Source organism: Coregonus lavaretus, assembly GCF_964263955.1.
Source record: "Coregonus lavaretus genome assembly, contig: HAP1_SCAFFOLD_1020, whole genome shotgun sequence".
NCBI classification, from domain to species: Eukaryota; Metazoa; Chordata; class Actinopteri; order Salmoniformes; family Salmonidae; genus Coregonus; species Coregonus lavaretus.
The window spans coordinates 586-21,622 of NW_028165430.1; the positions used below are offsets into that span (position 1 = coordinate 586).

The window sequence follows — 21,037 nt, forward strand, 5'->3', positions numbered from 1 at the left end:
CCCACTCCACTATTCCCTCCCCTCTCCTCAACCCCACTCCACTATTCCCTCCCCTCTCCTCAACCCCACTCCACTATTCCCTCCCCTCTCCTCAACCCCACTGTTCCCTCCCCTCTCCTCAACCCCACACCCCACTGTCCCTCCCCTCTCCTCAACCCCACTCCACTATTCCCTCCCCTCTCCTCAACCCCACAATCCCTCCCCTCTCCTCAACCCCACTCCACTATTCCCTCCCCTCTCCTCAACCCCACTTCCCTCCCCTCAACCCCACCCCACTGTTCCCTCCCCTCTCCTCAACCCCACTCCACTATTCCCTCCCCCTCTCCTCAACCCCACTCCACTATTCCCTCCCCTCTCCTCAACCCCACTCCACTATTCCCTCCCCTCTCCTCAACCCCACTCCACTATTCCCTCCCCTCTCCTCAACCCCACTCCACTATTCCCTCCCCTCTCCTCAACCCCACTCCACTATTCCCTCCCCTCTCCTCAACCCCACTCCACTATTCCCTCCCCTCTCCTCAACCCCACTCCACTATTCCCTCCCCTCTCCTCAACCCCACTCCACTATTCCCTCCCCTCTCCTCAACCCCACCCACTGTTCCCTCCCCTCTCCTCAACCCCACCCCACTGTTCCCTCCCCTCTCCTCAACCCCACCCCACTATTCCCTCCCCTCTCCTCAACCCCACTCCACTATTCCCTCCCCTCTCCTCAACCCCACTCCACTATTCCCTCCCCTCTCCTCAACCCCACTCCACTATTCCCTCCCCTCTCCTCAACCCCACTCCACTATTCCCTCCCCTCTCCTCAACCCCACTCCACTATTCCCTCCCCTCTCCTCAACCCCACCCCACCCCACTGTTCCCTCCCCTCTCCTCAACCCCACCCCACTGTTCCCTCCCCTCTCCTCAACCCCACCCCACTATTCCCTCCCCTCTCCTCAACCCCACTCCACTATTCCCTCCCCTCTCCTCAACCCCACTCCACTATTCCCTCCCCTCTCCTCAACCCCACTGTTCCCTCCCCTCTCCTCAACCCCACCCCACTGTTCCCTCCCCTCTCCTCAACCCCACTCCACTATTCCCTCCCCTCTCCTCAACCCCACTCCACTATTCCCTCCCCTCTCCTCAACCCCACTCCACTATTCCCTCCCCTCTCCTCAACCCCACTCCACTGTTCCCTCCCCTCTCCTCAACCCCACCCCACTGTTCCCTCCCCTCTCCTCAACCCCACCCCACTGTTCCCTCCCCTCTCCTCAACCCCACCCCACCCCACTGTTCCCTCTCCTCCCCCCCTGCTCTGTTGCCTGGACCAAATCAAATGTTGGTATCAATTGAATGAATGTTGGTGTTTGTACTCCTAAATGCTGCTTCAGGGGACGTTAAACACTGATATGGAAACTCTGATATGGGCCTGACTACTAAGTTATGACCATTGGACTGTTTATCTAGGTTTACCTCTTATCAAAACTGACCATTGACATCATGTTGACTGAATCACAGGCCTTACATGCTGACCACACCGCTCGCGTTACGTGCGCTCGCGTTGCAAAATAAATGTACACATACATGTTATTCAACCATTTCATCCAAACTGCTCGCGAGCGTCTGCGTAGCCAGGCGCTAAAATAGAACTTGGTTCTTTTTGTGAAGCTTGACGTGCTGCAAGTCCCGCCTCTCCCATCTCCTCATTGGTTTTTAGGAGCATATACCCACATGGGTGATTGAAAGATGAACTGAGGTCCACACTCCAGTCCAGTTGGTGGTGGTAATGCACCTTAAAGTTGGTTGCCAACCGCCATATAAAGTTCAAAGAAGAAGAAGACTGAAGGAGGAGAGATTACTAGAAACTAACTAGGTTTATCTGTGGATTAATGGTCAGAGTAGAGGACCTTGTGCATTTCAGGTAAAATAACAACCCAATGTTAATATCCCAGGAAAGATTAGCTAGCAACAGCAAGCTAGTTAGCTAAATGGCCATGCGTTTCGACCTGTCCCCAAATTAATATAGGTTCAGAGTTTGATATTTCAACCTGCGTGTCCTGATCGTGTCTTGTGTGGATGGACAAAATCACACGCGTGCCCGGTCTAGTCAGCATGTTACTGCCCAGCTAACACATCGTGACTTGCTGATGAGTCCCAAATGGCACCCTATTCCCTACATAGTGCACTACTTTTGACCAGAGCCCAATAGTGTCCAAACCTATCACTGAGGCAGGCAGCTACAGTCAGAGGATAGATCAACCTCATCCCCCCTTTCATTCTGAGAGGAGGAGAGGAAGGGAGGAGGAGAGGAAGAGTAGAGAGAAAGGGAGAGTTGACAGAGTTCACGACACAAAGACACTCCATTCTCCCAGCCAGGGTCGGAATGTATGAATCCAGCATCAGTACAGCAGTGAACACACACACACACAGCCATTGTTACCCAGTGCTACTGTACTGTCTGTGGGCAGTGTGGGCTGATGTCTGATAGATCCAGGGGTCCTGACTGGTCTACACAGAGCACTAGGGGTGACGTAGCCAGCTGAAAACAATACCCTGCAGTATACTAGACGGCAGCCTACTGTGGCCTAAACTTTGGTGCCATATACTGTCATGGAATTAAGCCTAATGAAAAATCGGACATTTTAAATTAACCATGCTTTGTTTCCGTATGAGGTTTGATGGTTAGGCCTGCTCTAAAGAGGGCTGGTTACTGTGGATGATCAGGGGAGGTTAGTTACACAAAACAGAGGGGTTGGTTGTGTTACTTTAGATGACAAGGGATGCTGATAGTGGAGAGATGGGTCAATTTAAACTTTAGGGGGTAGTTATTCTAAAGGGGGGGTTGGTTACTTGGTACGAGGGATGTTACAGGAGGTAGGCCTGGCTAGCTATAGGTGACGTTACAGGAGGTAGGCCTGGCTAGCTATAGGTCATATTTCAGGAGGTAGGCCTGGCTAGCTATAGGTCATGTTACAGGAGGTAGGCCTGGCTAGCTATAGGTCATGTTACAGGAGGTAGGCCTGGCTAGCTATAGGTCATGTTACAGGAGGTAGGCCTGGCTAGCTATAGGTCATGTTACAGGAGGTAGGCCTGGCTAGCTATAGGTCATGTTACAGGAGGTGGCCCTAGCTAGCTATAGGTCATGTTACAGGAGGCGGTCCTAGCTAGCTATAGGTGATGTTACAGGAGGTAGGCCTGGCTAGCTATAGGTGATGTTACAGGAGGTAGGCATGGCTAGCTATAGGTGATGTTACAGGAGGTGGGCCTAGCTATAGGTGACAGGGGACGCAGTTACAGGATTAGGCCTGAGAGGATCAGGTGAGGAGTGAGGACGGTGGCCCAACCAGGATAAGCCAATTACACAATTAGCTACAACAGAGTCAATCATGACTCATAGTATGGCTATAGGGCTCCAGCCCTAGTCCACCAGGGGAAAGAGACTCCAAACCTCCCAATATGTGTGCCCTGGCTGGGGGAGACTCGGACAGGGAGTCCCTGACTGTCCAGGTCTGGGTTCTTTAGCTCTGGGCGCCATTCTCCATTCCACTGGTGTGAAGGTGTAGGCTGTTTGTTCAGACTGAGTTGTATGTGATTGATTGATTAGCGCCTGGGTTGTGAGTGAGAATGGCAGCGATTGTGGCAAAGGCTGCAGGGGGGAGGGGGTGTATGCGTGTTGGAGAGAGAAAGAGAGAGAACAGCAGCGATTATGGAAGAGGCATTGGCAGGTAGCCTAGCGGTTAGAGGGTTAGGCCAGTAACCGAAAGTTTGCTGGTTCGAATCCCGAGCCGACTAGGTGAAAAATCTATCGATGTGCCCTAGAGCAAGGCACTTAAGCCTAATTGCTCAAGTAAGTCGCACTGGATAAGTTTGTCTGCTAAATAACTAAAATGTCAAATGTCATGTAAATGCATTGAGCTCAGCTCCAGATGTGTGGTGAAACGGGCAGGGCAGCACTGGGTTGGTGGGACTACTGGGCCATCAACCATCACACCATCAAACCCTTTGTCCTTTCAAGCATTTGTCTCTGATTCATTGTCTTCTAACATTCTCAGCTGGAAAGAGAGAAGTTGTATTGTTCTTTTACTGTTGTTGAATGGGAGGGGGCAAGAGAGGGCGCAGTAGACAGTGGTGGAAGGGGGAGAGATTGTGGCTGAGCGAGAGAGTGTGCATGTACACTAAATTTATGGGTGGTCCTCTGTAGCTCAATTGGTAGAGCATGGCGCTTGTAACGCCAGGGTAGTGGGTTCGATCCCACATGACTAAGTCGCTTTGGATAAAAGCGTCTGCTAAATGGCATATTATTATTATATTATTATTTACAAAAATATATTAAAGTCACAAGCATGAAATCATCTTGGGTCCTTGAATCGCCCATGCACCATCATCACATCATGTGGACCAAAACTCAGCCTATAGCTATGTGGCATCTGCTTTTATGAATCAATACATTGCAATGCAATGCTACATCAGTACAGCAAACAACGCTCAGAATGAACACCCTGAGATGGTCTGATGGTGACACAGGAGCAGAGGGCTTCATCCGGGGACTTACAGTAAGTCAGACCACATAATAGAGTAGCTAACTTGAATCATAGTTAAGTTACTCTATGCGCAGCAGGAGTCACTCACTGGAATGTGATTAAAATGCAGAAGAACCGGATATTCCTCCAGAGCAGGCCAGCTGGCTAGGTAGTTGTCAACAATATACCACACACTCACTGCAGACTGGGAAGTTTCGGGTAACTGTTCACTTCCTAGCTAGTTAACTTACCCTGGTCCGTATTATAATATTTAGCTAACTATCTAGCTAATTATTTAACGCTGTGTCAAACATCAAAGCTCCCCCAGAGAGCTAACTAAGTCGGTCTTGTCAACCGATGTTGACATGAACGGCCATTGTAATGTCAAAACATTGTAATAATAATAATAATAATATGCCATTTAGCAGACGCTTTTATCCAAAGCGACTTACAGTCATGCGTGCATACATTTTTGTGTATGGGTGGTCCCGGGGATCGAACCCACTACCTTGGCGTTACAAGCGCCGTGCTCTACCAGCTGAGCTACAGAGGACCACTGTGACAGTATAGGTATTGTAACTACTTTATTTAGATAGCTTGTTTGACGAGATACTCAATATAGTTAGCTTCAATTAAAACATATCTAGTTCATAGATCAGCAAATCTGGGAGAACAGATGAGATGCGAGATTGTCCATCCAAAAATGACAAGCGCATAGAACCTGCTTAGCTAACTGGCTAGTTAACCAGTTAGCTAGTTCACTTGTCTTTACTTGCACGCTTGCCTAGCTAGCGTAGCGATCTAGTTAGATGACAAATCAAATCATTGACAATAATCAAACATCTGGTAAAATTACTGACACTTCTAAAACATGAAAGGGAAATGATTTCCTGCAGATACGTTTTGGGCCTAGCTAGCTTGCTTCATATTCCCATTAGCTAACTAATGCTAGTTGTACCATGTCACCAGACATAATCGGGTCCGTCATTACTTCGCAGAGAAAATCCGTTTACCTTGTCACAAGAGTCCATGTCAATCGCTGAGACCGCGGCAGACCGTCATTGAGCATGCAGGGGTCGTCAAGATATAGGTGATTTAATGTTCTTCATTGTAAATGTTGAGCCATTTGTGTGAAACACACCCTGTTCCTACCTCTGCCTAGTTGAACTATTGATGCCTAGCTAGCTTTGCTAGCTCTGAATGTGTCAACGTAGAAATGGAACAGCAGAAGAGACGGAACGCCCACAGGCTCAAAAAGTGTTCATCTTTGCCTTCGGCGTCTGTCACTGATAAGATTTGATGGACAATGATAAATAGGCCTACTGTGCAAGAAGTAGATATTTTTAGAGCAGAGCAGCTATGTCTAGCCTACAACACCGAATCAACTTAATTATAATTCAAACAGATTTCTACTTCTCTACTGTTCTGCTTGCAATGTGATGGATGACATACATTTTCAGTGATGGCAGTGAATCTATCCATTGAAAATACGTTTCTGCACACAAACAATTGACTAACATTTCAAAGGACTGGAGTCTGTTGCATCTACCAAATAATACAGATATTTACAAATAATACAGATAGCATGAGTGCTAAAAACTAGACGATATCTAGAAGACCTACATTGAAATGTCATATACAGTAAACACAGATGGAGAACATTGTTTTTTATTCACAACATGCGTTCAATGCTGCAGCTACATGTTGTGAAAAAGTTTGCCCAACACCAGGTGCCAGTCAACATGCACAAATAAACCATTGTGTTATTGTACTCAAACTGCCTGTCCCAAAAAATAAAGCACTTTTAAAAAGGTGTGGTGACAGTGATATTTCTTAGAACCATTCTATTAAATTCTTGTGAAAAACAAACAAGGGGCTTGAAGTAAACTGAGATGTCCCTTAGAGAGTACTGATGTCTTCTAGAAAGCAGTATCTCTTCTCTCTCTCTGGAAAATGCAGTGGCAGATCACAAAACATCTCTGTGCTGCTGTGTAGCTCCACCCCGCTCAGCCCATCCACCCACAGTAGCACTGGATGGTTTGGTTTATACTGACACATTGGAACAATTTATTGAGATTCTCAGTGCTGTCCGTTGTCACGTCAGTCAGAATCATGTGAGTTTGCTGACGATGGCTTGGTTGAGAGAGTTGAGTTGTTTAGTCCATTTGTCTAGGGCAGTGTAGCGCGCCCCTCCTCTCTTCTGGTAGTCTAGCTCCAACAGCTGGTTAACCTGGTCGATACGGCCTTGGATGGTGCTACAGGGAGGGAACCACAGCACAACACAGTGATCAGAGAAGAATGGTTCAAACAAAGAAATAATTAGAACACTAGAATGGACGTTGGCATCCTAGCAACATGACTAAGCATGTTTTTCCAATATTGTATAAAACAATGCATTTCTATATAAAAATGGGATCAACAACATATCAATATTTGCTTCAATTATGGTTCAAATGACACTAATCACTGTGGGTAGCATTTGAGTTGCAGTCATTGTTTAACTTGTTTCCCGGTTTGGTTTCCATCCAGCACCTTAACCACTGATGTGTGTACTCTCACAACCAATTATCACATATCTACACTACGCTGTCTGATAAAACATTCCACCACCTCCACATTCCACTACATACACTACATATTCTGTTTCTGTTGAGCTCTGTGACGACGGTGGGAATGCAGTGTAAAATGTAAATCTATTGTTCCAGTTGACTGGCTGTAGATCTGATCTGGCTGAGGGCAGTAAACAATCCAATATACAGCAGTCTGCTATAGTAGCATGGGAAATAATAAAGCCATGAAAGAAAGATAGATAGATACCCGCAAACTGTTGATTTCTCCCAAAGTTTTATTTGCCCAACGTTTTGACCCAAAGGTCTTCATCTGGCTGACAAGGACCTTTGGGTCAAAACGTTGCACAATAAAACTGCGGGAACAATTAACAGTTTGCAGGTATCTTTCTTTCTTTCATCAGTTTACTTTTTGTAGCCTGCAAGTTACTGGATGTGCATGTGTACTACTTCTAAACTAAATAATGAAACCAGTAATCAATTACAGATCTACAGTAAACTAAGCAGGGCACTCAGGGAGGAATAACACAAACAGAGAGAGAGAGAGAGAGAGGAGAGGGAGGGAGACAGACTCATGCTGGCCTCCTGCATTCCTCAGGGTGCAATGTGGAAACAATGAGGAACTGAAAAGAGGAATTGTAATTATTCCCGTACAGGAAACATGTCTTAATACACATGCACAAGAAACATGCTCTGCTTCGTGCGTCATCTTGTGATGTCTCTGTGTCAGCCATGTTGATCATGTACACTATACACTGAGTATACTTGCTGCCCCCCCCCCCAAAAAAAAAGTTGTTTGTGATAATTGGTCGAAATTTTAAAACGTGTATTTTTCAATTTATAGACATCCTTTATTTGAATAAAATCAACTATATATATATAGGCTACTGAGCATGTCTGAAGCGTAAAGCAGTGCGATTAAAAATGAAGACACAAATTACCAAAGGAGGGTGGCAGGTAGCTTAGTGGTTAAGAGCGTTGTGGCAGTAACCGAAAGGTCGCTGGTTCTAATCCTGAGCCGACTAGGTGAAAAATCTGTCGATGTGCCCTTGAGCAAGGCACTTAACCCTAATTGCTCCTGTAAGTCGCTCTGGATAAGAGCGTCTGCTAAATTACTAAAATGTAAATGTAAAATGAGGGAGCCAGAGATCAATATAGCCTAACCAGAAGAAAAAAACATGTTCCCAACCAGACCCTCCTCTTCCCGCTGCTGCTGGCCTTCACAGCTTCTGCCGTCAGGCTCCTGAAGATGCCGGTAATAGGCTATACCAACGGTCGGCAACCTTTTCCATTTGGAGTGGCAAGTTATCGTACCATTTCTACTGATCTGTGTGCCAGTTATGATTTTCAGATGCACATTTCGTGGAACAGTTTAATTCCATTTATAATAAAGTCTTCATATCTCAAAATCAATGTTCTATCCAAATGAAAAAGTAACTTCTATTGCCATTGCCATCTATGTAAAAATAGCCTACATAAAGCCTATAAATAAAAACACTGCAGCCTGCAGGTAGAAAATATCCAGATAAAAACAAATATCCTATAAAATCACATAAGAAGTAATCAGGTAGGCCTTTTTTTCTGACGTTTCCACTGGATCAGAGCATGACATTTTTTCCCCCTTTCATGCCGAGTGGTACTTGAAAGGGAGAGAGCTGGAAATATTTTTTAAATAGGCTACGTTGAGGAACTATTTTAATTCTCAATGGATGTAAAAACAGGCTTTGTTTACTTGCTGTTTAAGGCGAAGAGAAAAATTACTGAGCTCCACAGTGATGGTGAGTTAAGACAATCAGAAATACTAATCAGATCCCCAAATGGGCACATTTATAAGCCTACATTTGGGCGCAGGCCAGGTATCCTAGGCCTGCTTCTGTGCGTCTCCTTACTCAAGATTGACAGGAGCGCTCCAAACAAAAGAAAATGAATAACTCGTAAATAGAATGGAAATAAACCTACACTTTTTTAGTGTAGCCTAGGTTGTGCGCTCTGCAAACAATGTGTCCACTCCTACAATGACAACGGTAAGACTGTAATAATAATTTATTGAATGCATTAAAAAGCCACTGCTATCCAAAGAAAACATTGCTGCACATCTGAAGTTCGCAAAAGAGCACCTGGATGTTCCACAGTGCTACTGGCAAAATATTCTGTGGACAGATTAAACTAAAGTTTAGTTGTTTGGAAGGAACACACAACACTATGTGTGGAGAAAAAAAGGCACAGCACAGCACAGCACAGCAACATCAAAACCTCATCCCAACTGTAAAGTATGGTGGAGGGAGCATCATGGTTTGGGGCTGCTTTGCTGCCTCAGGACCTGGACAGCTTGATATCATCAATGAAAAATTGAATTCCCAAGTTTATCAAGACATTTTGCAGGAGAATGTAAGGCTATATGTCCGCCAATTGAAGCTCAACAGAAGTTGGGTGATGCAACAGGACAACAACCCAAAACACAGAACTAAATCAACAACAGAATGGCTTCAACAGAAGACAATACGCCTTCTGGAGCGGCCCAGTCAGAGTCCTGACCTCAACCCGATTGAGATGCTGTGGCATGACCTCAAGAGAGCGGTTCACACCAGACGTACCAAGAATATTGCTGAACTGAAACTGTTTTGTAAAGAGGAATGGTCCAAAATTGCCTGTTTGATGCAAAGGACATTTCCTAACAGATCATAAAGTATTATTTTTATTTTTAAATGGTAGTTTGGGCCACACATCAGATGCATGTCTAGAACAAACTTACTTGTCCAATATGCACTGCACCAACAAACTCTCCACGTCACAAACATCTATGTTCAGCTCCTGAGGCAGAGAAGACAGAACACAGGGTGTTACACTACAATCAATTCAAACAGCAACATCAATGACCTAATAAATACATGATCAATCTACTCAGCAAAGTTCATTATCGGATACATTATCAATACACACAGTGAAGTCAATGATTAACTCTAGCCTGGTCTCAGATCTGTTTGTGCTGTCTTACCAACTCTTATTGTAAAATTCATCACGCCAATGACCATGGGAGTTGGCAAAACAGCACAAACAGATCTGGGACCAGGCTAGTTAGTCCAGAAGCCAGTGCTGTCCTCAGACTTACCTTAGAGATGAATGGGATGTGTATTCTCGTGTAAGGTTTGATGAGCGCGATAAGGACCTGGGTTCTGATGTTCCGCAGCAGCTCTGGAAAATAAGACAACACAGCACTGATCAAAGTCTCTTCAGACACACACATCTACCAGAACACACACACACATCTACCAGAACACACACACACACATCTACCAGAACACACACACCATCTACCAGAACACACACACCATCTACCAGAACATCTACCAGAACACACACACCATCTACCAGAACACACACACCATCTACCAGAACACACACACCATCTACCAGAACATCTACCAGAACACACACACCATCTACCAGAACACACACACACACATCTACCAGAACACACACACCATCTACCAGAACACACACACCATCTACCAGAACACACACACCATCTACCAGAACACACACACCATCTACCAGAACATCTACCAGAACACACACACCATCTACCAGAACACACACACCATCTACCAGAACACACACACCATCTCAATATGCAGCTACTGGTACATTTTGTCTCAAGTTTGTTGAAACCTCGTCTTCAATGCCACACTTCCATGTCTCGTTCATCAACAGATATGAGAAAGCCCACACACGCATAAGTTCACAGATCTTCATTGTAAAGGGTTTAAACACTGTTTCCCATGCTTGTTCAATGAACCATAAACAATTAATGAACATGCACCTGTGGAACGGTCGTTAAGACACTAACAGCTTACAGACGGTAGGCAATTAAGGTCACAGTTATGAAAACTTAGGACACTAAAGAGGCCTTTCTACTGACTCTGAAAAACACCAAAAGAAAGATGCCCAGGGTCCCTGCTCATCTGCGTGAACGTGCCTTAGGCATGCTCCAAGGAGGCATGAGGACTGCTGATGTGGCCAGAGCAATAAAATTGCAATGTCCGTACTGTGAGACGCCTAAGACAGCGCTACAGGGAAACAGGACTGACAGCTGATCGTCCTCGCAGTGGCAGACCACGTGTAACAACACCTGCACAGGATCGGTACATCCGAACATCACACCTGCGGGACAGGTACAGGATGGCAACAACAACTGCCCGAGTTACACAAGGAACGCACAATCCCTCCATCAGTGCTCAGACTGTCCACAATAGGCTGAGAGAGGCTGGACTGAGGGCTTGTAGGCCTGTTGTAAGGCAGGTCCTCACCAGACATCACCGGCAACAACGTCGCCTATGGGCACAAACCCACCGTCGCTGGACCAGACAGGACTGGCAAAAAGTGCTCTTCACTGACGAGTCGCAGTTTTGTCTCACCAGGGGTGATGGTCGGATTTGCGTTTATCGTCGAAGGAATGAGCGTTACACCGAGGCCTGTACTCTGGAGCGAGATCGATTTGGAGGTGGAGGGTCTGTCATGGTCTGGGGCAGTGTGTCATAGCATCATCGGACTGAGCTTGTCATTGCAGGCAATCTCAACGCTGTGCGTTACAGGGAAGACATCCTCCTCCCTCATGTGGTACCCTTCCTGCAGGCTCATCCTGACATGACCCTCCAGCATGACAATGCCACCAGCCATACTGCTCGTTCTGTGCGTGATTTCCTGCAAGACAGGAATGTCAGTGTTCTGCCATGGCAAGCGAAGAGCCCGGATCTCAATCCCATTGAGCACGTCTGGGACCTGTTGGATCGGAGGGTGAGGGCTAGGGCATTCCCCCCAGAAATGTCTGGGAACTTGCAGGTGCCTTGGTGGAAGAGTGGGGTAACATCTCACAGCAAGAACTGGAAAATCTGGTGCAGTCCATGAGGAGGAGATGCACTGCAGTACTTAATGCAGCTGGTGGCCACACCAGATACTGACTGTTACTTTTGATTTTGACCCCCCCTTTGTTCAGGGACACATTATTCCATTTCTGTTAGTCACATGTCTGTGGAACTTGTTCTGTTTATGTCGCAGTTGTTGAATGTTGTTATGTTCATACAAATATTTACACATGTTAGGTTTGCTGAAAATAAACGCAGTTGACAGTGAGAGGACATTTCTTTTTTTGCTGAGTTTATATACAAGCACACACATGCACACACAAACACTACTTACCCTCGATGTGTTCTCTGATGAAGGGGTCGTCCATGATACTACTATGGTTGGTTTTCAGTATCTTCTCAAACTCTGTGATGTCATTATTCTGATAGGAGCTGGGAGCAGACACACAACAGTAGAACAGTCACTGGGTTAGAATAATGATATAATAATCCATAAAATAATGATATAATAATCCATAGAATAATGATATAATAATCCATAGAATAATGACAATGATCCATAAAATCATGATATAATAATCCATAAAATAATGATATAATAATCCATAGAATCATGATATAATAATCCATAGAATCATGATATAATAATCCATAGAATCATGATATAATAATCCATAGAATCATGATATAATAATCCATAGAATAATGACAATGATCCATAGAATACTGATATAATATTCCATAGAATCATGATATAATAATCCATAGAATAATGACAATGATCCATAGAATAATGATATAATAATCCATAACATCATGATATAATAATCCATACATCCATATATTGTCTTCATCCAACCACAACACCACCACAGCTCCACTATCCCACTAAAACACATTTCTAAATATTAGCCTTTTCAACATCAACAATCTATTCTTTTCTACAGTTCTGGGTGTGTTTAAAATTGTCTGTTTACATAACAACAAAGTTCAAATGCATGGAAGGAAACAGTTGGAGTCCTATTTTAGCCACCGCCTGTTTTATGACCTAAGAGAGTGTGAATAGAATAAGGGAGGAGACCAGAGCTAAAGAGCAAATGGCCTCGAAGGTGCTTTTTATGGTCGATGCCATTCAATCCGGCATCCGCTGTGTTAACGAATGCGGAGCCCGTGAACGGTAGGGCATTTATGCTTCTCACGCTGTTCAGAGCAGAGATACCAGAAACAACTGCCCCAACTCACCTATCAACCAGTCATCGTTTGTGAGTCAAACACCGAGCTCACGGAGGCCTCTGCGTTGTTTCACATTTTGAGAGGTGTACGGAGCCACAGCCTATGCACACTTCCATTTACTTCTGCAATTGCATCATAATCGTAGAGCAGACCCTCTGTGTCATGGATGCCAGATTGACCATAAATTAGGTTGAAGAGACACCACACAGCTGAACCCATGGTTAAAGGATATCTTCACTATGTTACACCTCTATCTATTAACCACTTATACAGTGGGGAGAACAAGTATTTGATACACTGCCGATTTTGCAGATTTTCCTACTTACAAAGCATGTAGAGGTCTGTAATTTTTATCATAGGTACACTTCAACTGTGAGAGACGGAATCTAAAACAAAAATCCAGAAAATCACATTGTATGATTTTTAAGTAATTAATTTGCATTTTATTGCATGACATAAGTATTTGATCACCTACCAACCAGTAAGAATTCCGGCTCTCACAGACCTGTTAGTTTTTCTTTAAGAAGCCCTCCTGTTCTCCACTCATTACCTGTATTAACTGCACCTGTTTGAACTCATTACCTGTATAAAAGACACCTGTCCACACACTCAGTCGCTTTGGATAAAAGCGTCTGCTAAATGGCATATTATTATTACTCAATCAAACAGACTCCAACCTCTCCACAATGGCCAAGACCAGAGAGCTGTGTAAGGACATCAGGGATACAATTGTAGACCTGCACAAGGCTGGGATGGGCTACAGGACAATAGGCAAGCAGCTTGGTGAGAAGGCAACAACTGTTGGCGCAATTATTAGAAAATGGAAGAAGTTCAAGATGACGGTCAATCACCCTCGGTCTGGGGCTCCATGCAAGATCTCACCTCGTGGGGCATCAACGATCATGAGGAAGGTGAGGGATCAGCCCAGAACTACACGGCAGGACCTGGTCAATGACCTGAAGAGAGCTGGGACCACAGTCTCAAAGAAAACCATTAGTAACACACTACGCTGTCATGGATTAAAATCCTGCAGCGCACGCAAGGTCCCCCTGCTCAAGCCAGCGCATGTCCAGGCCCGTCTGAAGTTTGCCACTGACCATCTGGATGATCCAGAGAAGGAATGGGAGAAGGTCATGTGGTCTGAAAAGACAAAAATAGAGCTTTTTGGTCTAATCTCCACTCGCCGTGTTTGGAGGAAGAAGAAGGATGAGTACAACCCCAAGAACACCATCCCAACCGTGAAGCATGGAGGTGGAAACATCATTCTTTGGGGATGCTTTTCTGCAAAGGGGACAGGACGACTGCACCGTATTGAGGGGAGGATGGATGGGGCCATGTATCGCGAGATCTTGGCCAACAACCTCCTTCCCTCAGTAAGAGCATTGAAGATGGGTCGTGGCTGGGTCTTCCAGCATGACAACGACCCGAAACATTCAGCCAGGGCAACTAAGGAGTGGCTCCGTAAGAAGCATCTCAAGGTCCTGGAGTGGCCTAGCCAGTCTCCAGACCTGAACCCAATAGAAAATCTTTGGAGGGAGCTGAAAGTCCGTATTGCCCAGCGACAGCCCCGAAACCTGAAGGATCTGGAGAAGGTCTGTATGGAGGAGTGGGCCAAAATCCCTGCTGCAGTGTGTGCAAACCTGGTCAAGACCTACAGGAAATGTATGATCTCTGTAATTGCAAACAAAGGTTTCTGTACCAAATATTAAGTTCTGCTTTTCTGATGTATCAAATACTTATGTCATGCAATAAAATGCAAATTAATTACTTAAAAATCATACAATGTGATTTTCTGGATTTTTGTTTTAGATTCCGTCTCTCACAGTTGAAGTGTACCTATGATAAAAATGACAGACCTCTACATGCTTTGTAAGTAGGAAAACCTGCAAAATTGGCAGTGTATCAAATACTTGTTCTCCCCACTGTATGTGATGTAAAACAATAACAGTTTGGGTCGACTGACAACACTACACAAATAAGTGGAAATAGGTTGTAAATAGTGAAGATATCGTTTAACTGATGCCATGGCTTTCTACCCTAAAATATCACCAACACCACCATGGATGACCCAGAAGCACACGTGTTCTTACCTTACTAGATTTGTCATGGCCAAGATCTCTGGGTCGTTTTTATAAGGTTTGGCCTGTCACAGAAAAACACAATAAGAACAGCCACTGTAATACAACACTTTATCAAGCAGTGTTTGCTGCAGGTGATTTGAATACCATTAATGCAATGTTGTTGCCGCCAACAATATAAAGGTGCGTGATGCAACCACCACGTGTTGCTATGGAGTTGTGAAATAAACAATGTATAAATATAACAATATCGGATAATCATAAAAATAGACTTGCCCTGAATCTGATTAGTAATATTTTCCAATATAAATCAGATGCAGATATTTTTCCCATAATGTCAGTGATAATGTTAGTAATTGCTCTAAGGGGATAAATAAAATGGAATTCAACTGGACTTAACTAAACTGAACTGACTGAATGAGGGTTGTACCTCCTGTGAGTCGAATGGGTTGATTCCAGACTTCATGAGCATGTTGGCCAGCACCAGGTACTTCAGACAGGTGGTTCTCCTGGGGCTGCCTGACTCATCGTAGTTCTTAAACGCCTCAAAGAAGTCTGTGTGGGCCTTCTCAAACTCCCCCTCTCTCAGGTGCATCTTACCCCCACACTCTGGGGAAGGGGACCAAACAAGAACAGGCCTGTTACTACATCACATAAACACACGCAGTGACACACACACACATCTTTTTACCATATTAGCGATTTTATCCTCCAATTGTAAAAAGGTACAGTACTTGTCTGTGACTCTTTCAGGGTCTCGCCTCGATAGTGACAAATCTCCCTGAGACTCCCTACAGGTCAGTTTACAAGTCCTAACTATAGAATTACTATTCTAAGGAGGATTCTATTTCTATGGTCATTTTCTATTTATTCAATGTGTACCACTGTGTGTGTGGCTCCGATGCAATACATGTAATAGATACTGTTGACAGCTATCCTGCCTTCAGGGGTTCCTAATTCTACGGTGGTAACACTCACCCCTGATGACTCCCATGATGAGTGGGTGAGGGATAGCAGACTTGATGTGCAGGGACTGTTCATACAGGGCCTTCAGCTTCTTGTTGTTCTTCTGGGTTGTGTACATCTGGATCTCCAGAGCATAGATCTCCAGGAGCTGGGTGCCTTTCTTTAGGTCGTCCTCCCCGTCATCTGTCTAGAGAGAGACATAGATATACAACATTACAGATCATATACACATAACAGACCACAGATCTTCAACATCGTCTGTCTGCAGTGCACGTAGATATAGAGCATAACAGATCAGATATACACATAACAGACCATAGATCTCTAACATAATCTGTCTGCAGTGCAGATAGATATACAACATAACAGATCATACTAGTATACAACAACAACAAAAAATACTGCTAGCAGCCATATTGGGAACTTGGAAGTTGGCTACTGTGGATCACTCCTAACCTCAGATGGCTGCGTAAACCCCATCAGACTAAACGTTGTCTCAGACTACCACCTGTCTTACTGTACCTGACAGGACTGGTGCAGCTGTCTGAGGATCTTCTGTAACTTCCCAAACTCCTCCCTCTCCAGGTACAGCTTGCCCAGCTGAAACACAACAACAGGACCAGTTAAAACAGGCTGAGAGACAACAAGAGGACTTCAGTTAAAACAGGCTGAGAGACAACAAGAGGACTTCAGTTAAAACAGGCTGAGAGACAACAAGAGGACTTCAGTTAAAACAGGCTGAGAGACAACAAGAGGACTTCAGTTAAAACAGGCTGAGAGACAACAAGAGGAGTTCAGTTAAAACAGGCTGAGAGACAACAAGAGGACTTCAGTTAAAACAGGCTGAGAGACAACAAGAGGACTTCAGTTAAAACAGGCTGAGAGACAACAAGAGGACTTCAGTTAAAACAGGCTGAGAGACAACAAGAGGACTTCAGTTAAAACAGGCTGAGAGACAACAAGAGGACTTCAGTTAAAACAGGCTGAGAGACAACAAGAGGACTTCAGTTAAAACAGGCTGAGAGACAAAACAACAACTTATATGTTTGTGCTATCACTAAAAAAGGGCTTTACGATGTTGTTTGGCAAATAATTTAACACAAACAGATCTGGCTACGAGTCTAGGGCATTGCAGAGGTAAAAACTCCCAAACACAGAGGTCTGAAACTGACAGGTCAGATATTGTCCTACCCATAGAAATAAACAGAAACATTGTGTACTACATGCATATGTCCCAATTATCTCCCCTTTCTCCCAAAGTGTGCACTTGTTCACTTCAATAATTTGAGAGAAATTACTAGTCCATGCCTCCACCAATCCACTGCTTTTAGGTTTTTATTGTAAGTAGTGACCGAGTGCACACTTTAGGAAAAAGGTAATATTAATGGGACACACCCTACCTTTGTGTTGGTTTTGAACCAGAGTCTGTCGTTCTTGGCGTCTTTCAGAGCGTCCAGAGTCGTTTCATAAAACTCCTGCAGCAGGTCCATCTGTGACACATAAAACAACCAACCACAACCCACATTTAACACCTCAGTCATCTAGAACATGGAACCACAGCCCACATTAACACCTCAGTCATCTAGAACATGAACCACAGCCCACATTAACACCCCAGTCATCTAGAACATGAACCACAGCCCACATTAACACCTCAGTCATCTAGAACATGAACCACAGCCCACATTAACACCCCAGTCATCTAGAACATGAACCACAGCCCACATTAACACCTCAGTCATCTAGAACATGAACCACAGCCCACATTAACACCCCAGTCATCTAGAACATGAACCACAGCCCACATTAACACCTCAGTCATCTAGAACATGAACCACAGCCCACATTAACACCCCAGTCATCTAGAACATGAACCACAGCCCACATTAACACCCCAGTCATCTAGAACATGGAACCACAGCCCACATTAACACCCCAGTCATCTAGAACATGAACCACAGCCCACATTAACACCCCAGTCATCTGGAACATGGAACCACAGCCCACATTAACACCCCAGTCATCTAGAACATGAACCACAGCCCACATTAACACCCCAGTCATCTAGAACATGAACCACAGCCCACATTAACACCCCAGTCATCTAGAACATGAACCACAGCCCACATTAACACCTCAGTCATCTAGAACATGAACCACAGCCCACATTAACACCCCAGTCATCTAGAACATGAACCACAGCCCACATTAACACCCCAGTCATCTAGAACATGGAACCACAGCCCACATTAACACCCCAGTCATCTAGAACATGAACCACAGCCCACATTAACACCCCAGTCATCTAGAACATGAACCACAGCCCACATTAACACCCCAGTCATCTAGAACATGGAACCACAGCCCACATTAACACCCCAGTCATCTAGAACATGAACCACAGCCCACATTAACACCCCAGTCATCTAGAACATGAACCACAGCCCACATTAACACCCCAGTCATCTAGAACATGAACCACAGCCCACATTAACACCCCAGTCATCTAGAACATGAACCACAGCCCACATTAACACCCCAGTCATCTAGAACATGAACCACAGCCCACATTAACACCCCAGTCATCTAGAACATGAACCACAGCCCACATTAACACCCCAGTCATCTAGAACATGGAACCACAGCCCACATTAACACCCCAGTCATCTAGAACATGAACCACAGCCCACATTAACACCTCAGTCATCTAGAACATGAACCACAGCCCACATTTAACACCCCAGTCATCAAGAACAAACAGTTCACATAACTTGAGATTTGAGCCAAAATAAAGTTCTGAGCTTTGTTCTAGTTCCAGGTATTGTGTCTATACCTGTTTGGAGGTGGAGATGTAGTCTAAGATGGAGTTGATGGATTTCTCTGAGTAGTTTCTGGTCACAGCGCTCCTGATGTACGTCAACAGCTGCTTGTACCGAGACATCATCTCTGGGAAGTTGGTCTGCAGGACACACACAGTTTACCAGGAGATAGGGCATCGAGTTAAGTTGTAGTGGGAATGACAGTATGCCGTAAAGAAAAGAAAAAAACTCACAAGCACTAATCATATGGACTTAGAGACAGAGAGTTGACATTGAGATAACGCTACAGCACATTTAATTTCTTACCAGCTTGAAGTTGATTTTGATCATCTGTTTTAGGGCTTTGAACCCCCATTCTCCCTTCTCTCCCTCCAGCTCCAATACCTGCCAATGGAGAGTATACATTATATCATACACAAAAAAAATGTATGCACGCACGACTGTAAGTCGCTTTGGATAAAAGCGTCTGCTAAATGGCATATTATTATTATTATTATCATACATTCATCAATATGTGAGTGAGTGAGTGGAGTGAGTAGCCAGTACCCACCTTCTGGAAGCTGCTGAGAGCTGCTTTGGGTTCATCCTCCTTCAGTGCTTTGGAGTTGTAGTACTGGTTCTCCAAGTCGACGTTTGGCTCTGAGTTACTGTCCTCGGAATATTCCTGGGTTGAGACATAAACTCAGGACATAAATTAGCTGGCTATGAGCTAATACAACTCAGATTAATAAGGTGACAGAGATGTTATGATTGGGCTAACGGCTTGCCATAGTTGTTTACTAATGAGGCTAAGTAGCAAGCTGTTTTAGCTAACCAGCATCGGCGCATGCTCGGTTAAAGGATAGTTATCTACACCTAGCTAGCTGGTTAACTAAACGCTTGTATGTTCGTGGCTAGCTACGATAACATGTTACAAAAAATTGACTAGCATAGCTAACTCAGTATACTATATATATATATATATATAAACTCAGTTTCCCCCATGCCAAGCAGCTGAGTTTAGCTAGCACTAGCAGCAACTTTGCTAGCTAGCCTCGCCTTTATGCTAACGTTAGCTGAACTAGCTATCTATCGAGGTAGTTTAGCTAACTAGCTAGCTACCTCCTCTGCTCTGATCTAGCTAATGCAAATATACTAGCTAAGGAAGCAGCTCTGATTAGACATTTTAAAAAACAAGGAAATAGAAACGTATTATGTAAACTTACGCTTACCAGATCATAATCTTCTTCATCATCGCACATGAAATCATCTTCCATGTCAGACATCTTGACGGGTCTTCGGAAACAACAAACAAACCGCAGCTCTACAGCGCCACCAAACGCTACGCGGGTTGGTTTCAGCACAGTACTGCAGGATTCTTTCTAGTATTGTAGTTCGCTCTTCTATCCGAAGATGACGCTGTCACATCACATTTAGGGCGTGTTCGTAAATTCAATCTGGAGTGACAGGATGCGCTCTGGGCGTTCTTAAATTCAGAGCGTTTTCTCTGGGAGCGTTCAGAGCGCAAGCTGGACGCTCTGGCGGAGGAGTAGGGTTGATCCGAGAGTTCTGACCTCAAAACGGCAGTCAAGAACCCAAGTTTACTGGCTAACGTTGGCTAGCTTGCTAGCTACTTCCAGACACAAATGAGAGAATACCTCACTCTGACCATTTTACTCGCCCTAGGCTGTTTTCATGTTATCCAGAGCGTTAGTGATTGTAACTGTGCTGCTGGCAACAATTTAATTGCGCTATTTTGCAGACGTTTACTGACACCGGCCATATTCAACCGGTATTGAGCGTTCGCAAATGCATGAGTTATTCTGCGCTCTGGCACACAGGCGAGAGTGCTCTAAAATCTGAGTAGATAGCCAGAGCGAATTTATGAAGATAACCTTGGTCCAGCTACAATTCAGAAAGAAGTTTAGATCTGTAAGATTTCTAGGCTTTTCAATTAATTACATTTGACTCACAGATACCTATGACTTACAGATAACTATCTTACGTTATCATCATAGAAATAGCCATAAA

General features: G+C 44.6%; 1 protein-coding gene across 2 annotated transcripts; it reads right to left on the reverse strand.

Annotated features, from left to right (window-relative positions):
• Positions 1 to 6,154: 6,154 nt before the first annotated feature.
• Positions 6,155 to 20,342, reverse strand: LOC311115875 (COP9 signalosome complex subunit 2-like). 2 transcript variants are annotated; one of them, XM_084190999.1, is made up of 13 exons: positions 20,239 to 20,342; positions 19,578 to 19,691; positions 19,334 to 19,411; positions 19,042 to 19,167; positions 17,609 to 17,698; positions 16,731 to 16,808; positions 16,221 to 16,395; positions 15,673 to 15,851; positions 15,255 to 15,307; positions 12,266 to 12,363; positions 10,179 to 10,261; positions 9,822 to 9,880; positions 6,155 to 6,757 (listed from the first exon to the last, which is right to left on the reverse strand). In XM_084190999.1, exons 1-13 carry the CDS (start codon positions 20,290 to 20,292, stop codon positions 6,613 to 6,615), a joined length of 1,332 nt encoding a protein of 443 aa, XP_084047125.1. In that variant the 5' UTR covers positions 20,293 to 20,342; the 3' UTR covers positions 6,155 to 6,612. The 2 variants fall into 2 exon arrangements, with proteins under 2 accessions (XP_084047125.1, XP_084047124.1); XM_084190998.1 differs by having other exon boundaries at positions 20,233 to 20,301.
• Positions 20,343 to 21,037: the final 695 nt, after the last annotated feature.

What these genes read in the sequence shown, in the direction of transcription:
- LOC311115875 (XM_084190998.1), bottom strand. Translation starts at nt 20,292, where the DNA reads ATGTCTGACATGGAAGATGATTTCATGTGCGATGATGAAGAAGATTAT. An exon ending in CATCATGGGAGTCATCAGGG is followed by an intron (nt 15,852 to 16,220) that starts GTGAGTGTTACC and finishes CCCCTTCCCCAG; the next exon opens with AGTGTGGGGGTAAGATGCAC. An exon ending in GCCATGACAAATCTAGTAAG is followed by an intron (nt 12,364 to 15,254) that starts GTAAGAACACGT and finishes GTCTGCTCCCAG; the next exon opens with CTCCTATCAGAATAATGACA.